Below are 13,949 nucleotides of genomic sequence, written 5' to 3' on the forward strand. Positions count from 1 at the left end.
CGACCGGGCATTTTCAGAGTATAGTTAGTATCTGAAAGTTTGTGCAGCACTTTAACGGGCCCGTCCCAGTGAACTTCAAGCTTGTTCTCTCTTGAAGGTTTCAGGATCATTACCTGGTCACCGGCGTTAAACGTACGAAGCCTCGCATTCTTGTCGAAATAGAATTTGGCGTTCTTTTAAGCTACTCCCATGTTCTTTCCGACTAGTTCTTGGGTTGCACTTAGCCGTTCCAGCAGATTTAGCACGTATTCAACCACTGTTGGACTCTCCCCTCTTTCCTTCTACATTTCTCTTAACAGCCTCAGTGGAGAACGGAGTGTCCTCCCATACACTAGTTCTGCTGGGGCTAGTGTATGGGGAACTAGTGTATACACTAGTTCCCTGTAGCCTCATGTGGAACCGTTCGCAAAGCAAACAAAGTTGCCGGCAGATAGTTCTCCCAGTTCTCCTTGTGCTCGTAACAGAGTGCACGCAAAACACGCTTAAGCACTGAATGCCACCTCTCTACACTGTTTGACTGAGGGTGGTAGACGGAACTGTGTATCAACTTTAGCCGGCACTTTTGCAAGAATGTGGAAGTCAGTGCGCTGGTGAATACTGACCCTTGATCGGCCTGAATTTCGGATGGAAACCCAACCCATGCAAGTACTGTCAAAAGCGCGTCTACTACTTCGGTGGAGCTGAGCTCTCTCAGAGGGATTGCTTTTGGAAACTTTGTAGCCGGACGCAGCATGGTAAACAAGTACCTGTAGCCCGATTTTGTTTTTGGCAGAGGCCCTACCGTGTCTATCACAAGTCGTCTGAAAGGTTCTGTTTTAAGGGCACTACCTTTAGTGGAATCTTCCACGTCTCTCCTCGTTTACCCGAGCGCTGGCAGGCGTCGCAGGATCTTACAAAGTTTTCTACGTCTTTGAAGCAACCAGGCCAGTAGTATTTCATAAGCAATCTTTCCCTTGATTTGTTTATGCCTAGGTGGCTGGGCCATCAATTTCCATGACAGAGACTCAAAAGGTCCTGCCTGTACTTAGTAGGTACGACTAACTGATATAAAATCCTACCCTTTCGATCTCTGTAGTACCGATACAACAATCCTCCTCTCTCATGTATCGTCACGTTATGCCTAGCAATGCCTTCTTTAGCTCTGTGGTGTAATTTAGCTAGGCTGTCATCATTCTTTTGCTCGGCTGCCAGAGAGTCTCTGTCCACACGTAAAAGCTGATCAAAGTTCTTTGAGGCCGGTGATAACAATGACCCTGTCTCGCTTGCGAGGGCATTAGCGGGCTGTTCTGCAGAGGTGAACTTTGGCATCCTGGCACGTTCTCATTGAGCTGGTCAGCTGGCAGGCTTTCGTCAACTGTTTTTTCATCCCTCGAGCCTAGCTCGGATTCGTTTGTGGAAGTTATCTCCTTTGCTACTTCCGCTGGAGCAGCTTGTGCATTTTCAGCCGAAAGCGACGCGATTTTACGAGCTTGGCCTCGCGTCAGTGCCTGTACTACGCCCTCTCCCAGTTTAAGCCATTTTTCACACAGTAACTGATTCGAACGATTCGAAAAAAAATGTAAATGTAAAATGTAATGTAAAAAATTTGGAAACTGAAGCCTCGGTCACTAGCTCCCCGAATGGTCCACTGATTTTGACTTTGGCCATGGGCAGACACACGCTGTGTTATTCTACAACCTCTTCGATCCATGCTACTTCTCCGGTGAAGTCATCTACCGTCACGTAAGACGGTTGGACAGTGTCCATCGTGGCGGCAATGTCTCTTAGCACCCGGCATAATTTGCCATTATTTTGCAGGTCGTGAAGATATGGGCTTAAAAGTTCCATATTCTCGTGTGTTTCATTTACGTATGAAAAAAACTACGCAAGGCTTTCAACAGTTCACAGCGATATGTCCCAGTTTGTGGCACTTATAGCATGGGATCGGTCTAAAAGATTCGAATTTTCTTTTCTGCTTTTTTGGTATTGTTTCCCCGTTTGAGTTCTCCTCGCTCTTTTCTGAGGCCTTTTCCTCCTCGTCTACAGGCTCCGGTCGACTAGTCTGCGAACCCTTTTTGAACGGAAATGGTTTCCGCGGTCCATTTCGACCGTCCCAATTTCCGTCCTCGGCGTTCAACTTTCTACGCGTTGCGTACTCTTCGGCTATTTCAGCCGCCATTTCCACAGTGTTTACATTCCCTCTGTCTTGCACCCACAGTTTCACAGCTTGGGGGATGCTTTTGTAGAACTGCGCTAGACACATGCGTTCAATGATCATGTCTCTGTTGTACGCTTCCGCGCTTTTCAGCCACTCGACTAGGTTGGCCTTTAAGCTATATGCAACCTCCGGATATCCCTCGCTATCCTTTTTGCGTGTGCTTCTAAACCTCTGCCGAAAAGCTTCGGCTGAAAGGCGGTACTTTTTCAAAAGACTAGCCTTAACTTTCCCATAATCATATGCACCCTGCGCACTGAGCATGGCGATTACTTCCGCCGCCTCACACGGCAACATAGACAGCAACCGCTGTGGCCATGTGCTCGGACCGAAGTTCATCTTCTCCCAAGTCCTTTCAAAATTGCTTAGGAACAAGCCTATGTCGGTCCCGACCTCAAATGGCTTTAATAACCTGTCCATGCGGTATGATTCTGCCTCACTAGATCGTCCCAGAGCCCCTTCACTTCCTTGAGACAACTCCAAACGTTTGCTTTCAAGTTGCATTGCATTTTTTTAACTCGCCACCTTTATCACGTTTCTCTCTCTCTTTGTCCCGTTTTTCTCTCTCTCTCTCTGTCCCGTTTTTGTTCTTTTTCAGAAGTTCCAACCCCATTTCAATTTCTTCCTCACTGGCCTGTTCGGAAACTAGCTACAATAATTCCGCTTTTAGCATTTATTTGCGTACGTCTAGGCCCAGTTCCTCACCAACAATCAACAATTCGTCTCTCAGCAGTCTTCTTAACTCCATGATTGCTGATTTACTGCCTTGGTCCTGCTCGCTAAATCTACATAGGAAAACACAACCTAGCTAACAGTCAACAATTTAACTTCCCTACAGTTCTAAACAGAACAACCACAAAACGAAGCTTGGAGAATCAAATCAAGAACCGAGCACTCACCGCAGACTCAGCACTACGTCGCGAAGTCCATCCCACCGCTGCCACAAGTTGTTAGGATTGGGGGCTCAGTCACATCGCTCTCAATCAGTTGTCAAGATTGGAGTCAGGCATGAATTAGAAGGTAGCTGGCCCATGCCGCCGTCTAACTTATCCACGCTGAGGACGTTGTTGAAGGGAAGGAATGCTTCTCACCGAGAACGAGGAATATGGGTTTATTTACAGTATCTACATAAGGACGTTGGAGTTCATCAGTCTAGCATGACTGCGAGAGAAAGTACCCTGAGTAGCCGCACAACAGCGGTTTATAAACACTCGGTCCTCACTCGATCTCAAGGTGAGGGAAAGAGCCGCCTCTTTGCGCGAGTGCTTACACACGCTTCCGCACAGGTTCACGGTCCGGACCCGACGTCAGACGGACTTCGTAGAACTCGGGGCTTACGCCCATAAAGGCGCCTTTTATTCTCCGAGCTGACCCCCGCAGCGCGGAGGCTGTGGTGTTCATTGTCCTGCGTTTTGAACGGCGCGTGGGAAGAGGCCTCTGTAGACGTTCCCGCGGGCACTTCCCCGCTCGCGGCAGACCAGGTCGGCGGTGGCGGGCTCAGTAACAATAGTTGGTCCGCCGATCGCATTCAGTCACAACGGTGACGAGGCCAGAGCGTAACGGTGGCGTTACAAGAAAAGTTGCCGCTGCTGTCGCAACTGGCTGGCAAAACTTGCACTTCAGCTGGCCGTTCTTAACAGCCTAAAATAGGATACCTGAATGTGCTGTAAGCGACCTGTAGTGCGTGAATGCCCACTGTTGTCATATGGATCTTAGCCAATGTACAGCCTGAACCTTACGCGGTGATTGAATGCCGACTCTAATTTGATAATGGTCGCCGTGTTATGTTTCTTGGATGTGGCGACCTGGTCAGCTGCATGGGCGACAGTAACCATCTGCACCGAGGTAACCATCTGCCCCTGCAGTCCACACAGCGACAAAGACTCCCAATTTACACGCATCGTAATTGGTGCTCTCCCCGTTCGGCCTTTCCTGCTGCATCCGCGGGCACATTATGCTTATGGGCCTTCATCGGCCGTGATGTGGCTTGGACAGAGACCAGCACACGTGATTACATGGTCCGAAGTGCATGAAGCTGATAGCCACATGGGTGGAAAGGCCTGCGAAAGTGGCTGCAAAATGGTGATGCCCATATTGAGAATGTGGGGCACCAAGTATGAGTTACACATTAGCAGTCCCCGAAAGAACAAAAAGAAGCGTGCAGGTTGGAAAGGAGGTAACGCTAAAACGCCAAGTAGTGCGTGTCGCTGTGTTGGTTGCGGCAGCAGATGCCTTGCGTCGCGCGATTGCTTCGCAGTGCAAGTTACGGCGACTGTCGATTCAAACAAGTGGTGCACTGCCCTATTTGCTTGCGGTACTTACTGTCGATCGTTATCAGATCACCATGTGCGACGACGAAAGTGAGCAGTTTATGAGCTCGCGTTAATGGTTTCAGCGAATCTCGACATACAAATTTTATTTCTGCTCTTGTACGAGAAGCTGCACTGCTTTTATTCTGCCAATAAAGTCGCCCGTCCTGTTGACTCACTTGTGGCTTGTTTGTATAGGCGTCAGTAGAGGCTTTTTGGTCTCCTGGCGATTAAAACGCGGCAGCTGAAGCATGCCGCAAAGCCAACAAGGCGAGCACGGTGCGTACCCGCACGCCACCGGTAAAAAGCGGCCATATTGGATATTGCGCTAAAAAAAGGCATTTCCGCTCCATCTTGAAGTAGAGCCATCTGTCGAGCCCCCCGCTAAGTTCCATGCGCTGCCGCTTCTTATTTTCGAATCACTGTGGAAGGTACAGTTTCCCTTCTCTAATGTTGCTTCTTTATTCGATGACGCAATTGTATATTTCACGTGATTTTGTACCGCGTCATGGCGCTCCGCGAATTGGCGCGCGAGCGGTTCAGAAAAAATTGTGCGCAACTCTGCTCCCTGCGGAAGCATGTACAGGAACACTAATGGGGAAGCGCGAAAAAGGGGTCTCGCTAGAGTTGCGGGTTCGTATCTTAATTGTTTTGACGCTGAAAATACGTTATGTCGCTGTATATATTCAATGCTAAGCGCGTTGCCGTCGACATTCGCTGTTAGATTGGTTCTGCCGAAATTTATCAAGACACATTACAGTATTTGTGAAGTTTGATTAACGTGCGTTTGTTTCGGATGCAAGTGCTGGTGTTCGAACACGTGTGAAGGCCAACGACATTTTTATGGTCATTTTATGTGTTCGTAATTAAAACACAAGTTTTCAGTGCATTCATGCGTTAGTAAACAACGATCTTTGAAGGCTCTTTTTTTACTTCCGTAATTCTGGATTGTTTCCAGAGTGTGCTGCGACTTCAATACGCACTGCAACGCTATCTGCTTCGGTAGGTATAGGAGAAACGGTGGGGCCAAGTTGGCATCTGTAACTTGGTGCGCCTGGAAAGGAACATCATGGGCCGCGCACCAAACAGAAAGGGCAGAAATGTCTAAGCATTAAAGTAAGACGAACGCCTCCGCTTACTTGAGAGACATAAATGATTGTGTCCTTTGAAAAACGAAATACACTGGGTATCAAAGGCATCTGGTTGTATTTTGCCTGAGAGGTGCATAACAGCTTATATTGTGACGTATCTTTCAGCGAAAACCACACCAACTATTTCAAGGAGGGATCAACACCTGACAAACCTGTTTTCGTAACGGACGACGGTAAGTAGGAAATGAGCGGGTGTGGAAATACTGCGTAAGTGCCCACTGCGTTGGCTGTTCAATTTTGCAGCCGCTGATTGGCTGAATATTAACTGGCGAGTATAAAACTGGCCTTTCGGCGCCCGTTTCATTCTCGCTTGTACCGAAGATGAGACAATCTGCACTTCAGCAGCACACGAACTGAGCATGCCCATTAGTTTAACATTTATTAAATAAATGGCCCTTTCCTGCTCCTGCACGCAGTGATCTGTTTAGGCACGTGATTACAACATTTGACATGTCAGCTGTTTGTGCAAAGCTTATGGAAGGGATCCATTTTACAGCAAAGCTCTTCAGCTAGAACGTTTTCTTGCCGCGACAGTGAAGGCCGACGGTGGTGTGCGGCCGGCGTGATTGAGATCACACGCCAGACAAAGAACGGCCCTAAGCGCAGCCTGCGTCGGCGCCCCTAATTTCCTCGAGAAAGTAAATAGTGAAAGCTTAAAATAATACCTACCTTGCGCATACCGCATTGGAACAGACAGCTACTTCTCTTGCGCACCTTATTTGAACGAGTAATCTGTAATCTTTGCATCTCCCGCGTCGCGTTGCGCCGGCTCCGCGTTCCAGGTTAGCCAGGAGGGGCCCAATAGTCATGTTGATTGGTTTTCATGTCTTGCTTAGCTATGATCAGTTTTGGTATCTTTCCGGATTTGACCTGCCTTTTCTTATCTGACCAAATAGTTCTCTTCGTATTTGAGCTTTTGTGGGAGACGATGACGAAATGTTTTTTGATAAAGCGCTGTTCTTCCTAGTTCTGGTCTATTTCTGTGAGAATCTAAGTTCATCCGCTGGTCCTCGCCCCCCTGCTCGGTCGTGACGGAAGTGGACGACCCCGCACGACTGCCGGCGACGGCGGCGTCAGCGGCGGCCGCCTCCAGGAGGCTGATCGGTCAGCAGAGCGACAGTGAGGACACCCACGTTTATTCTCTGAGCAGTGAGGACACTTCTGATGACGACTTCCAGCTTGTGCAGAGCCGCAGAGCGAAGAGAAGGAACACCAGGACGTCTTCATCATCATGCACGCAAACAGTAAGACACACACAGAGGCCGGACGCCAATACCATCATATTTGTGCCCCTGCTTCCCACCGTCAACATGAAGATACTTAGCAGGCAATCTGTGTCGATGTCACTGGAAGCCCTGGTGCCAAATAAAATATCGGACATTCGAGTGAACACCCGAAAAAAATCTACAGGCGGTTGATCTCCAGCATGCAGCTGCTATGACCACTCTACGCAGCGTAACGGACCTCGATGGCATTCAGGTGCGCTTTTACATCCCTCTGGGATCTCACGTAGTCACCGGCGTTATCTATGACGTAGTCGTCGCCATCCTTAATAACGACTTGCCAATTTTTATCAAGCCAGCCAATGATGAGGTCATTGTTGATGTTAAGCGGCTAGGCAATTCACGGCGTGAAGATTGCATTCAAGGGTAAATATATACCCTCGCATGTTAAGGTGGGGCACTTCAGACATGCAGTGCAGCCTTTCATTGCGGAACCTCTTCAGTGCCGCAAATGCATGAAACTGGGACACGTAAGCAGTGTCTGCGAAAATCAGGCGGTATACCTCCGCTGTGACGAGCCCCACGCTGCAGATAAATGTGGCGCAACTGTAATGAAGTGTTCAAACTGCGGAGGGTCACATAAAGCTTCATAGAAGAAATGGCCACATATTAGGTAGGAAATTGTCATCTTGAAAGAGGTGGTGAGAGATCTTCTCATCGCGAAGCCGCCGATAAAATCAGGAAGCGACGTTCCTGTCGCCGGCACTCCTCAAGGAAGGCTGTTGCCTCTGCGACGCGCATGCCACTTCCTACAACACCACCTCCTCCCCTACCGCCCATGCCAGACACTGTGGAAAGGACGTCGAAGAACAAGGCTACTGAGAAGACCACATCTGCAGAATCTTGGCCGGCTCTACCGAAACGACAGCATACACCAACAGAATCACAGCAAACTTCTGCTGGACTACCCTCGACGTCTACTATTGGTGATTTGTGCGACCAAGACAACCAAGTGGCTGATATGCTGCAATCGCTAATTAACACAATGCGCGCCATACTGAACAAGCTGCAAACAACAGCAGCTCGAAGTGCTCTGCAAATACTGGTTGCACTAAATCCAATGCTTGCTAGCATCGTTTAAGCATCACAGCTCGACCAAATAGTCCCCTGAAGTTAAAAGTGCGTCGATCTTTCAGTGCAATGCCAGGGGTCTACGGACCCGTATAGCAGACTTTCGCTAATTCATTTTTAGAAATCGCTTCCCCTTGCTGGTCATTTGCGAACCAAATACATCATCTCCACTCAGACTGTCCGGTCACGAATCTTTCATCTCGTCCACATGCGGTGCAAGCACAAAATCAATCATCTACATCCGCACGGACATTACATATGTGACAAACAGGGTAGGGCCTCTTGACGACAACCAATATGTCTGCCTGAATGTCCAAAAAGATGGATGTGTCCTTTACACTAATTGGCGCCTACATATCCCCAGCGGGTCGCTTTGGCGGCGAACGACTTAAGAAAATGTTACTAATGAACAATGGCCACTGGGTTATCACAGGTGACTTTAACGCGCATCACCAGCTATGGGGAATCACTAAAATTGCTGCTGACCATGATTTGGGCTGTGTGAATGACAGCAGCCCTACATTTCTGCGAGGCACGACCTATAGCAGCTGCTTGGACTTTGCTGTCACGGTGCTTTGTCTCGAGCTTCCAATGGTTTTCGGACATAGAAACACATGGAAGCGACCGTATTCCAACATACATAAAAATTAGAGGAATTGAGCAACGCTCCTCTACTGTCTTGCGTAGAGTTGATTGTTCAAAGTTTGAGAAGGATATGAATGACGCATGTCGGGAAGGCCTTTCGCACACTATCGAAGATGCATTCACAGATGCATTGAAAACATCCCTCTGCTCGCTCAGAAGGTGAGCAAGGCAAACAGACGGGGACATTAAACTGGAGAGGCTGCGTGCGGCACGCCGACAGGTGGAGAGGAGGTATCGGTGCACGAAGTCCGTCTTGGATCTGAGGGCTTCACGACGCATTCAAAAGAAAAGTCCAGTGCCGTATGGGTAAATTGGAAGATAAGCGATGGAAAGCTTCCCGCCAGTCTCTTGATCCCAGAAAATAGCTCTCGCACATATGGAGAACGGTTAGGGGTCTTCGCTCATCGCCACCTCAAAGGAAGCCCTTTGCTGCTCTGGCGCTCTACGAACTTCGCTCGGAACTTGAAGTGGCTGAAGAGTTCTGTGCACGCGTTCCTGGATCCGTGGCCATCATTATTGACGCAGCACTGAATAACATCCCTGAGACACGTGTACCAGAAATTAACGTGCTATTTTCACTCGAAGAGCTCAATGCTGCGTTGGCGACCTGCAGGTGTCCTTCGTCACCAGGACCTGATCGCATCACGTATGCTGCTCTATGCCACCTTGGACATGACGCACGTGATGAGCTGCTCAACTACGTGGCAGAACGGCGCCGTTCCTAAACAATGGAAACCAAGCCGCTTGATCCCCATTCTGAAACCCGGAATGTCTCCGCTTTAGCTTTCATCATATCGTCCGATTGCGCTTTCGAGCTGCGTCGGCAAAGTGATGGAAGGAATGATTCTTGCTCACTTGGAATGATTCCTAAAATGATTTAACATCTACCGGACGCTACGACGGGCTTTCGTCGAAGTTTGATCTCGCTTGAGGCTGTTAGAGTTGGTGGCCGGATGTATCAATGGATCCAGGACTATTTGACTGAGAGGTGCTTTTTGTTACTGACCGAAGATGGCCCAACTTCAGAACATTACATCTGCCGCGGTATGTCGCAGGGTGGAGCGTTGAGCCCTATTTTGTTCAACCTCGTCCTGGTAGGACTAGCGGAGTACTTACCGCAGACATGTCGTATCTCCATATACGCCGAGGACATTTGCATCTGGGCCTCTGCGGTGACTCGCCCTCAAGTACGAGCCAGGATTCAGCGGGCGGCGTGTCTCAGTGTGTCTACTGAAAAGTGCGCATTGGTTGGTTTTACGCACGAACAAATGTCATTGTATCCTGTTTCAATGAATGGTCAAGCTGTATCCTATGTTAAGACGCATCGCTTTGTGGGTGTAATCATTGACCACACCCTCTCGTGGAGCCCTCACTGCGTCTATCTGAAGAAGTTAGTTGCCATCGCTCAGGTCTTCAAGTTTCTCTGCGTGAAAAACTGGGCTACACCAGTCCATTATATGATGCAGCTGTACAGGGTATTTTTATCGGACTTCTACGTTACAGTCTAACAGTGTTGTCAAATGCCTGCGAAACGAACTTTCGCGCTTTGGAGAGCTTACAAGGTCAAACCTTACGCACGTGTTTAGGGCTGCCTCGTTGCACCTCAACAGCAGCAACAATTGCCATCGCGGGAGACCATATGATCCAGACACATGTAGGTGTCGACTCTCTCAGAGCGCACATTCGCCATCTGTCAGGGATCCCCGACCATTATGTGGCCTCCCTAGCAGCGGAGAGACCTGAAGCAACCTTTTCAGGAGTTATTAGCGCTCATCAAGAGTGCATACCGTCATCTTTTACACCGGCAGCAAAGCCTTCATCTCCCCTGCGGTGCCTGCGACAGCCTCAAGTGAATTTTGCTATTCCTGGAATTACGAAAAAGTTCAATCATCCATCGCCGGCTCTGAAGCAACTTACGCTCCTATTACTGCACCAGACGTATCATGACCACATGCATATATATACCAATGGTTCGACCTCACCTACCAGCTCAACTGCTGCATTCGACGTTCCAGCTAAGCAGGTTACAGTTAGATTCAAATTGTCACACATGACTACATATACGTCGGCAGAACTTGCAGCTCTCCATGCCGCCATGAAGTACGTCACCGAAGAGCCAACAGAGAAATGGGTGGTATTTTGTTATTCTAAGGCAGCTCTTCACAGTATCAAGTCGGCATTACATCACAGAACTCACGAGCAGATGATATCTGACGCCAGAGATGTGCACCACCATGCTCTAGAAAGCGGCCACAACTTTATATTTCAATGGATTCCTGCTCACTGTGGCATCGTCGGCAACAGCATAGCTGACAAGGCTGCCCGGTCTACCCACGAAGATGCCCAGACGCGTCCAACACCTTTGGCGAGGTCGGACGCGGCCAGGCAACTTCGCTTACTTGCACGCAAAAAGTCACAAGATCTCTGGTGTTCAAGTGCCTTCAGTTGCCGACTACATAAACTGAACCCCACGCTACGACTACAACTGCCATCTAGCCTTTCCCGCGGCGAAACAACCTTGCAGTACCGCTTGTGGCTGGGAGTGGCGTTCACGAACGCATACTCCTACCGTTGACACAAAGGATGCCTCATTGCTCCCATAAGCGCATCCTGCACGCCGTGTTCACTCTAGCCATGTGTCGTGCGGAGCGCTGACGCATCTTTTCTACCTGATCATCTTCGTGGCTTTAGGTGGTGCCTCGGGAGGAGTGTGCTGCCCTCCCTCGATCGCCTGAAATGGCTAGGAAGTGCCCGAACTGCCGTTTCAGGCGAGGAAACAGCATATTCGACAGATACGCGCCATTGCTTAGGTCTTCGTAGTGCTGTGCCCGCCGGATTTCGCAGCATTAGAACGAAATGTCATTGCCACTTGCGACTGTTCGCGGGGCGGTTTCGCGCGGCCTATCGTTATTGCCGGCGAATTCAGCCTACGGCGCTACCAGCGTGACGCAGTTGCTACAGGTCGTCATCGTCGACCTTTCTTTCATATCCTAGAGTGGCTGTGCTCCTAGGTTCAATATGCGTTGTCGGAGGAGCTCTTATTTGTCGGAGAAGAGGAGTTTCTTTGGCCGTGCTCCTGTCCGTTCGTGTTTAGCTCATATGGACGCGAAGAGGTTATTTTCCAGCCTCCTGGTTTTGGTAGGTGGTTGCATCGGTTCTCATTAGCAGCAGTGCCCATTCAAATAAGTTAGATGCGCATATTCACGCATCATCTGTGTGCTTTTCCTTAGAGCATGCCATGTAAAATTTTAGTTGCCCTGACGATATTGAGTTGCTGTCATTCTATATTATAGGCTGTCTACCCTCACAAAGGCAATTCCACTTGTCAAAACGTTGGTTTAAAGCGACATTCCTTGTTTGAATACCCCTCATAATTTGAAGTTTTCATCTTCCTTTAAACTCCTGTCTTATTTGGATATGTACACGTATATCTGTAGGTCAAGCTTGAAATGTTACTAAATCTAATTGTCGGTGATCTAACAAATATTTTACAAACACAAGATCTCTGGTTACTTTGTTTAGCGCAAAACAACGGACACAAGAAAGACTACAGGACAAGGTGCTACTCGCAAGTTGAGAGAAGCGCCTTGTCTTGTCGTCTTTCCTGTGTCCTTTGTTTTGCACTAAACAAAGTAATTAGGGTTTCGCACCAACTACCCGCCAACGCATTGTGCTGAACAGGATCTGTGGTTAGACTTTCTGTGGTCTTTCCTTATGCAGAAGTCTTCTGATTCGATTACACAAAGAAATTTCACAGCAAGCACACTGATTTCGGAGTTAGCTACACTATATCCGAACTCTGGGGTACGGTTTCATAGGGCTGTGAAAGTGTATGACTGTTTTTGGCTGTACGAGCGCGGATAAGGTCTCCTAGTGTGTTAGTTACGCAGCAGTGTTGCTCTCAGAATGGTGTGAGTCTGCTTGGTTGACTTTTGCATTTATGGAAATGAACATCTTTGCTATCTGTTTTTATGGGCACTCTCGCGACCTGCCATTTCTATTATAAATTTAAAGAAAAAAAGCGAGGCTCTGCACAAAGCTGTGATGTAGTCAACCATATGAAAAGGTGCGTGTGTATATATATAAGGAAGTTCAATGGATATAGTGAACTGTTTTGAAACTCCTGGGAAGATTTCGGACATAGAAAAACATGCCTGCACAACTTCGCTGTGTTCCTCAAGTTGGCATACAAGTGCGAAGGTTTTCCATTGCCATAGTCCTCTAAGTGGACCGCACACACTTTGTAGGCATCCGTCTGACAAAAAATGTGGGCCGATCCCAAAGACAGTGCAGTGTAATACGGCGTCTCAAAGCGCTATCTTTCCCGAGTGAATAATGCGAGAGACTGGCTCGCGACGAAGGCGCGAGACGTAAAAGAAAAGGCTTTGGCACAAGAGGCGCATGCATTTAATCGTGGCATAATGATTAGAGCATTTGGCTGCTGTGCTAGAAAACAGATGTTCCATACCACTAACGGCAAAGCATTTCCTTAGAGCATTGAAGGCGAACTTCGAAACGAAGTGATTTACTTGAATAATCTTTTAGGTGACCAAACGTTTTTTCGTTAGTCAGTGAAATGGAGCGTACCTAATATTTATCATGGAAACGGTCACGTAATGTAGCAGAAATGCAGATAAGAATTGGGTATATAGCTCGCATTATGAGGTGGTAGGAAGGAACATCTGCTAAAAAAAAAAAAAAACGGGCAAGCTCGCACTCGGTCGCACGAGGTTTGAGACAGCGAAGCTGGTCGATTAGGGGCTATGCCGGCTACTGCTAGGTTGTAATTTGGCTGCTGCTAGATTGAAACGCGGTAGTTCAGCTGGCTTTGGTGGGTACTTGAAGCCGCTTGTCACCCTGAACTGCGGCACCTTCCCGCGTAAGACCGTTTCCCGACAGGTCCTACACAGCCGCATATCGCAGTGGTCGCTGACCCCCGGGAAGATGTCTCGCAGCACACACATGCCTTGTGCATGTGTTTCTCGACAGACCGAAGCGTGTTGAGCGTTGATAGGTTCGAGTCAAACTACAGTCGATCGCGCACTAGGCAGGAATATCCGAACTCCAACGAGGGGAACTCACGCTGAAAACGAGCGCTGGCACCCCCGGTTGAAGCGCGAGCTCGGCGTCGCTCATACTCGGCCTCCCGCACTGCAGGGTCTTCGCGTAATCGTCAATGCTTTGAAGCGATCCTGATTCTCTCTCGACTAGCGTAGTCTGGGTCTTCGCGTAGTCGCCATCTCTTGGCTTCGGCCTCTCTGGCCAAGTAGGTCGGATCGGCTCGTTGTTGCCGTTG

The 13,949-nt window shown here is 48.7% G+C and overlaps 1 protein-coding gene across 1 annotated transcript in view; it reads left to right on the plus strand.

The window, feature by feature from the left end:
* The window catches only part of LOC142570994 (uncharacterized), a 119,064-nt gene that overhangs the window by 100,864 nt on the left and 4,251 nt on the right, over positions 1–13,949 (plus strand). The window contains exon 3 of the mRNA XM_075679288.1: positions 5,760–5,827. Within this exon, the coding sequence (XP_075535403.1) occupies positions 5,760–5,827 (68 nt within the window). The remainder of the gene's footprint in view (positions 1–5,759; positions 5,828–13,949) is intronic.

This window comes from Dermacentor variabilis, chromosome 2, assembly GCF_050947875.1.
Source record: "Dermacentor variabilis isolate Ectoservices chromosome 2, ASM5094787v1, whole genome shotgun sequence".
NCBI classification, from domain to species: domain Eukaryota; kingdom Metazoa; phylum Arthropoda; class Arachnida; order Ixodida; family Ixodidae; genus Dermacentor; species Dermacentor variabilis.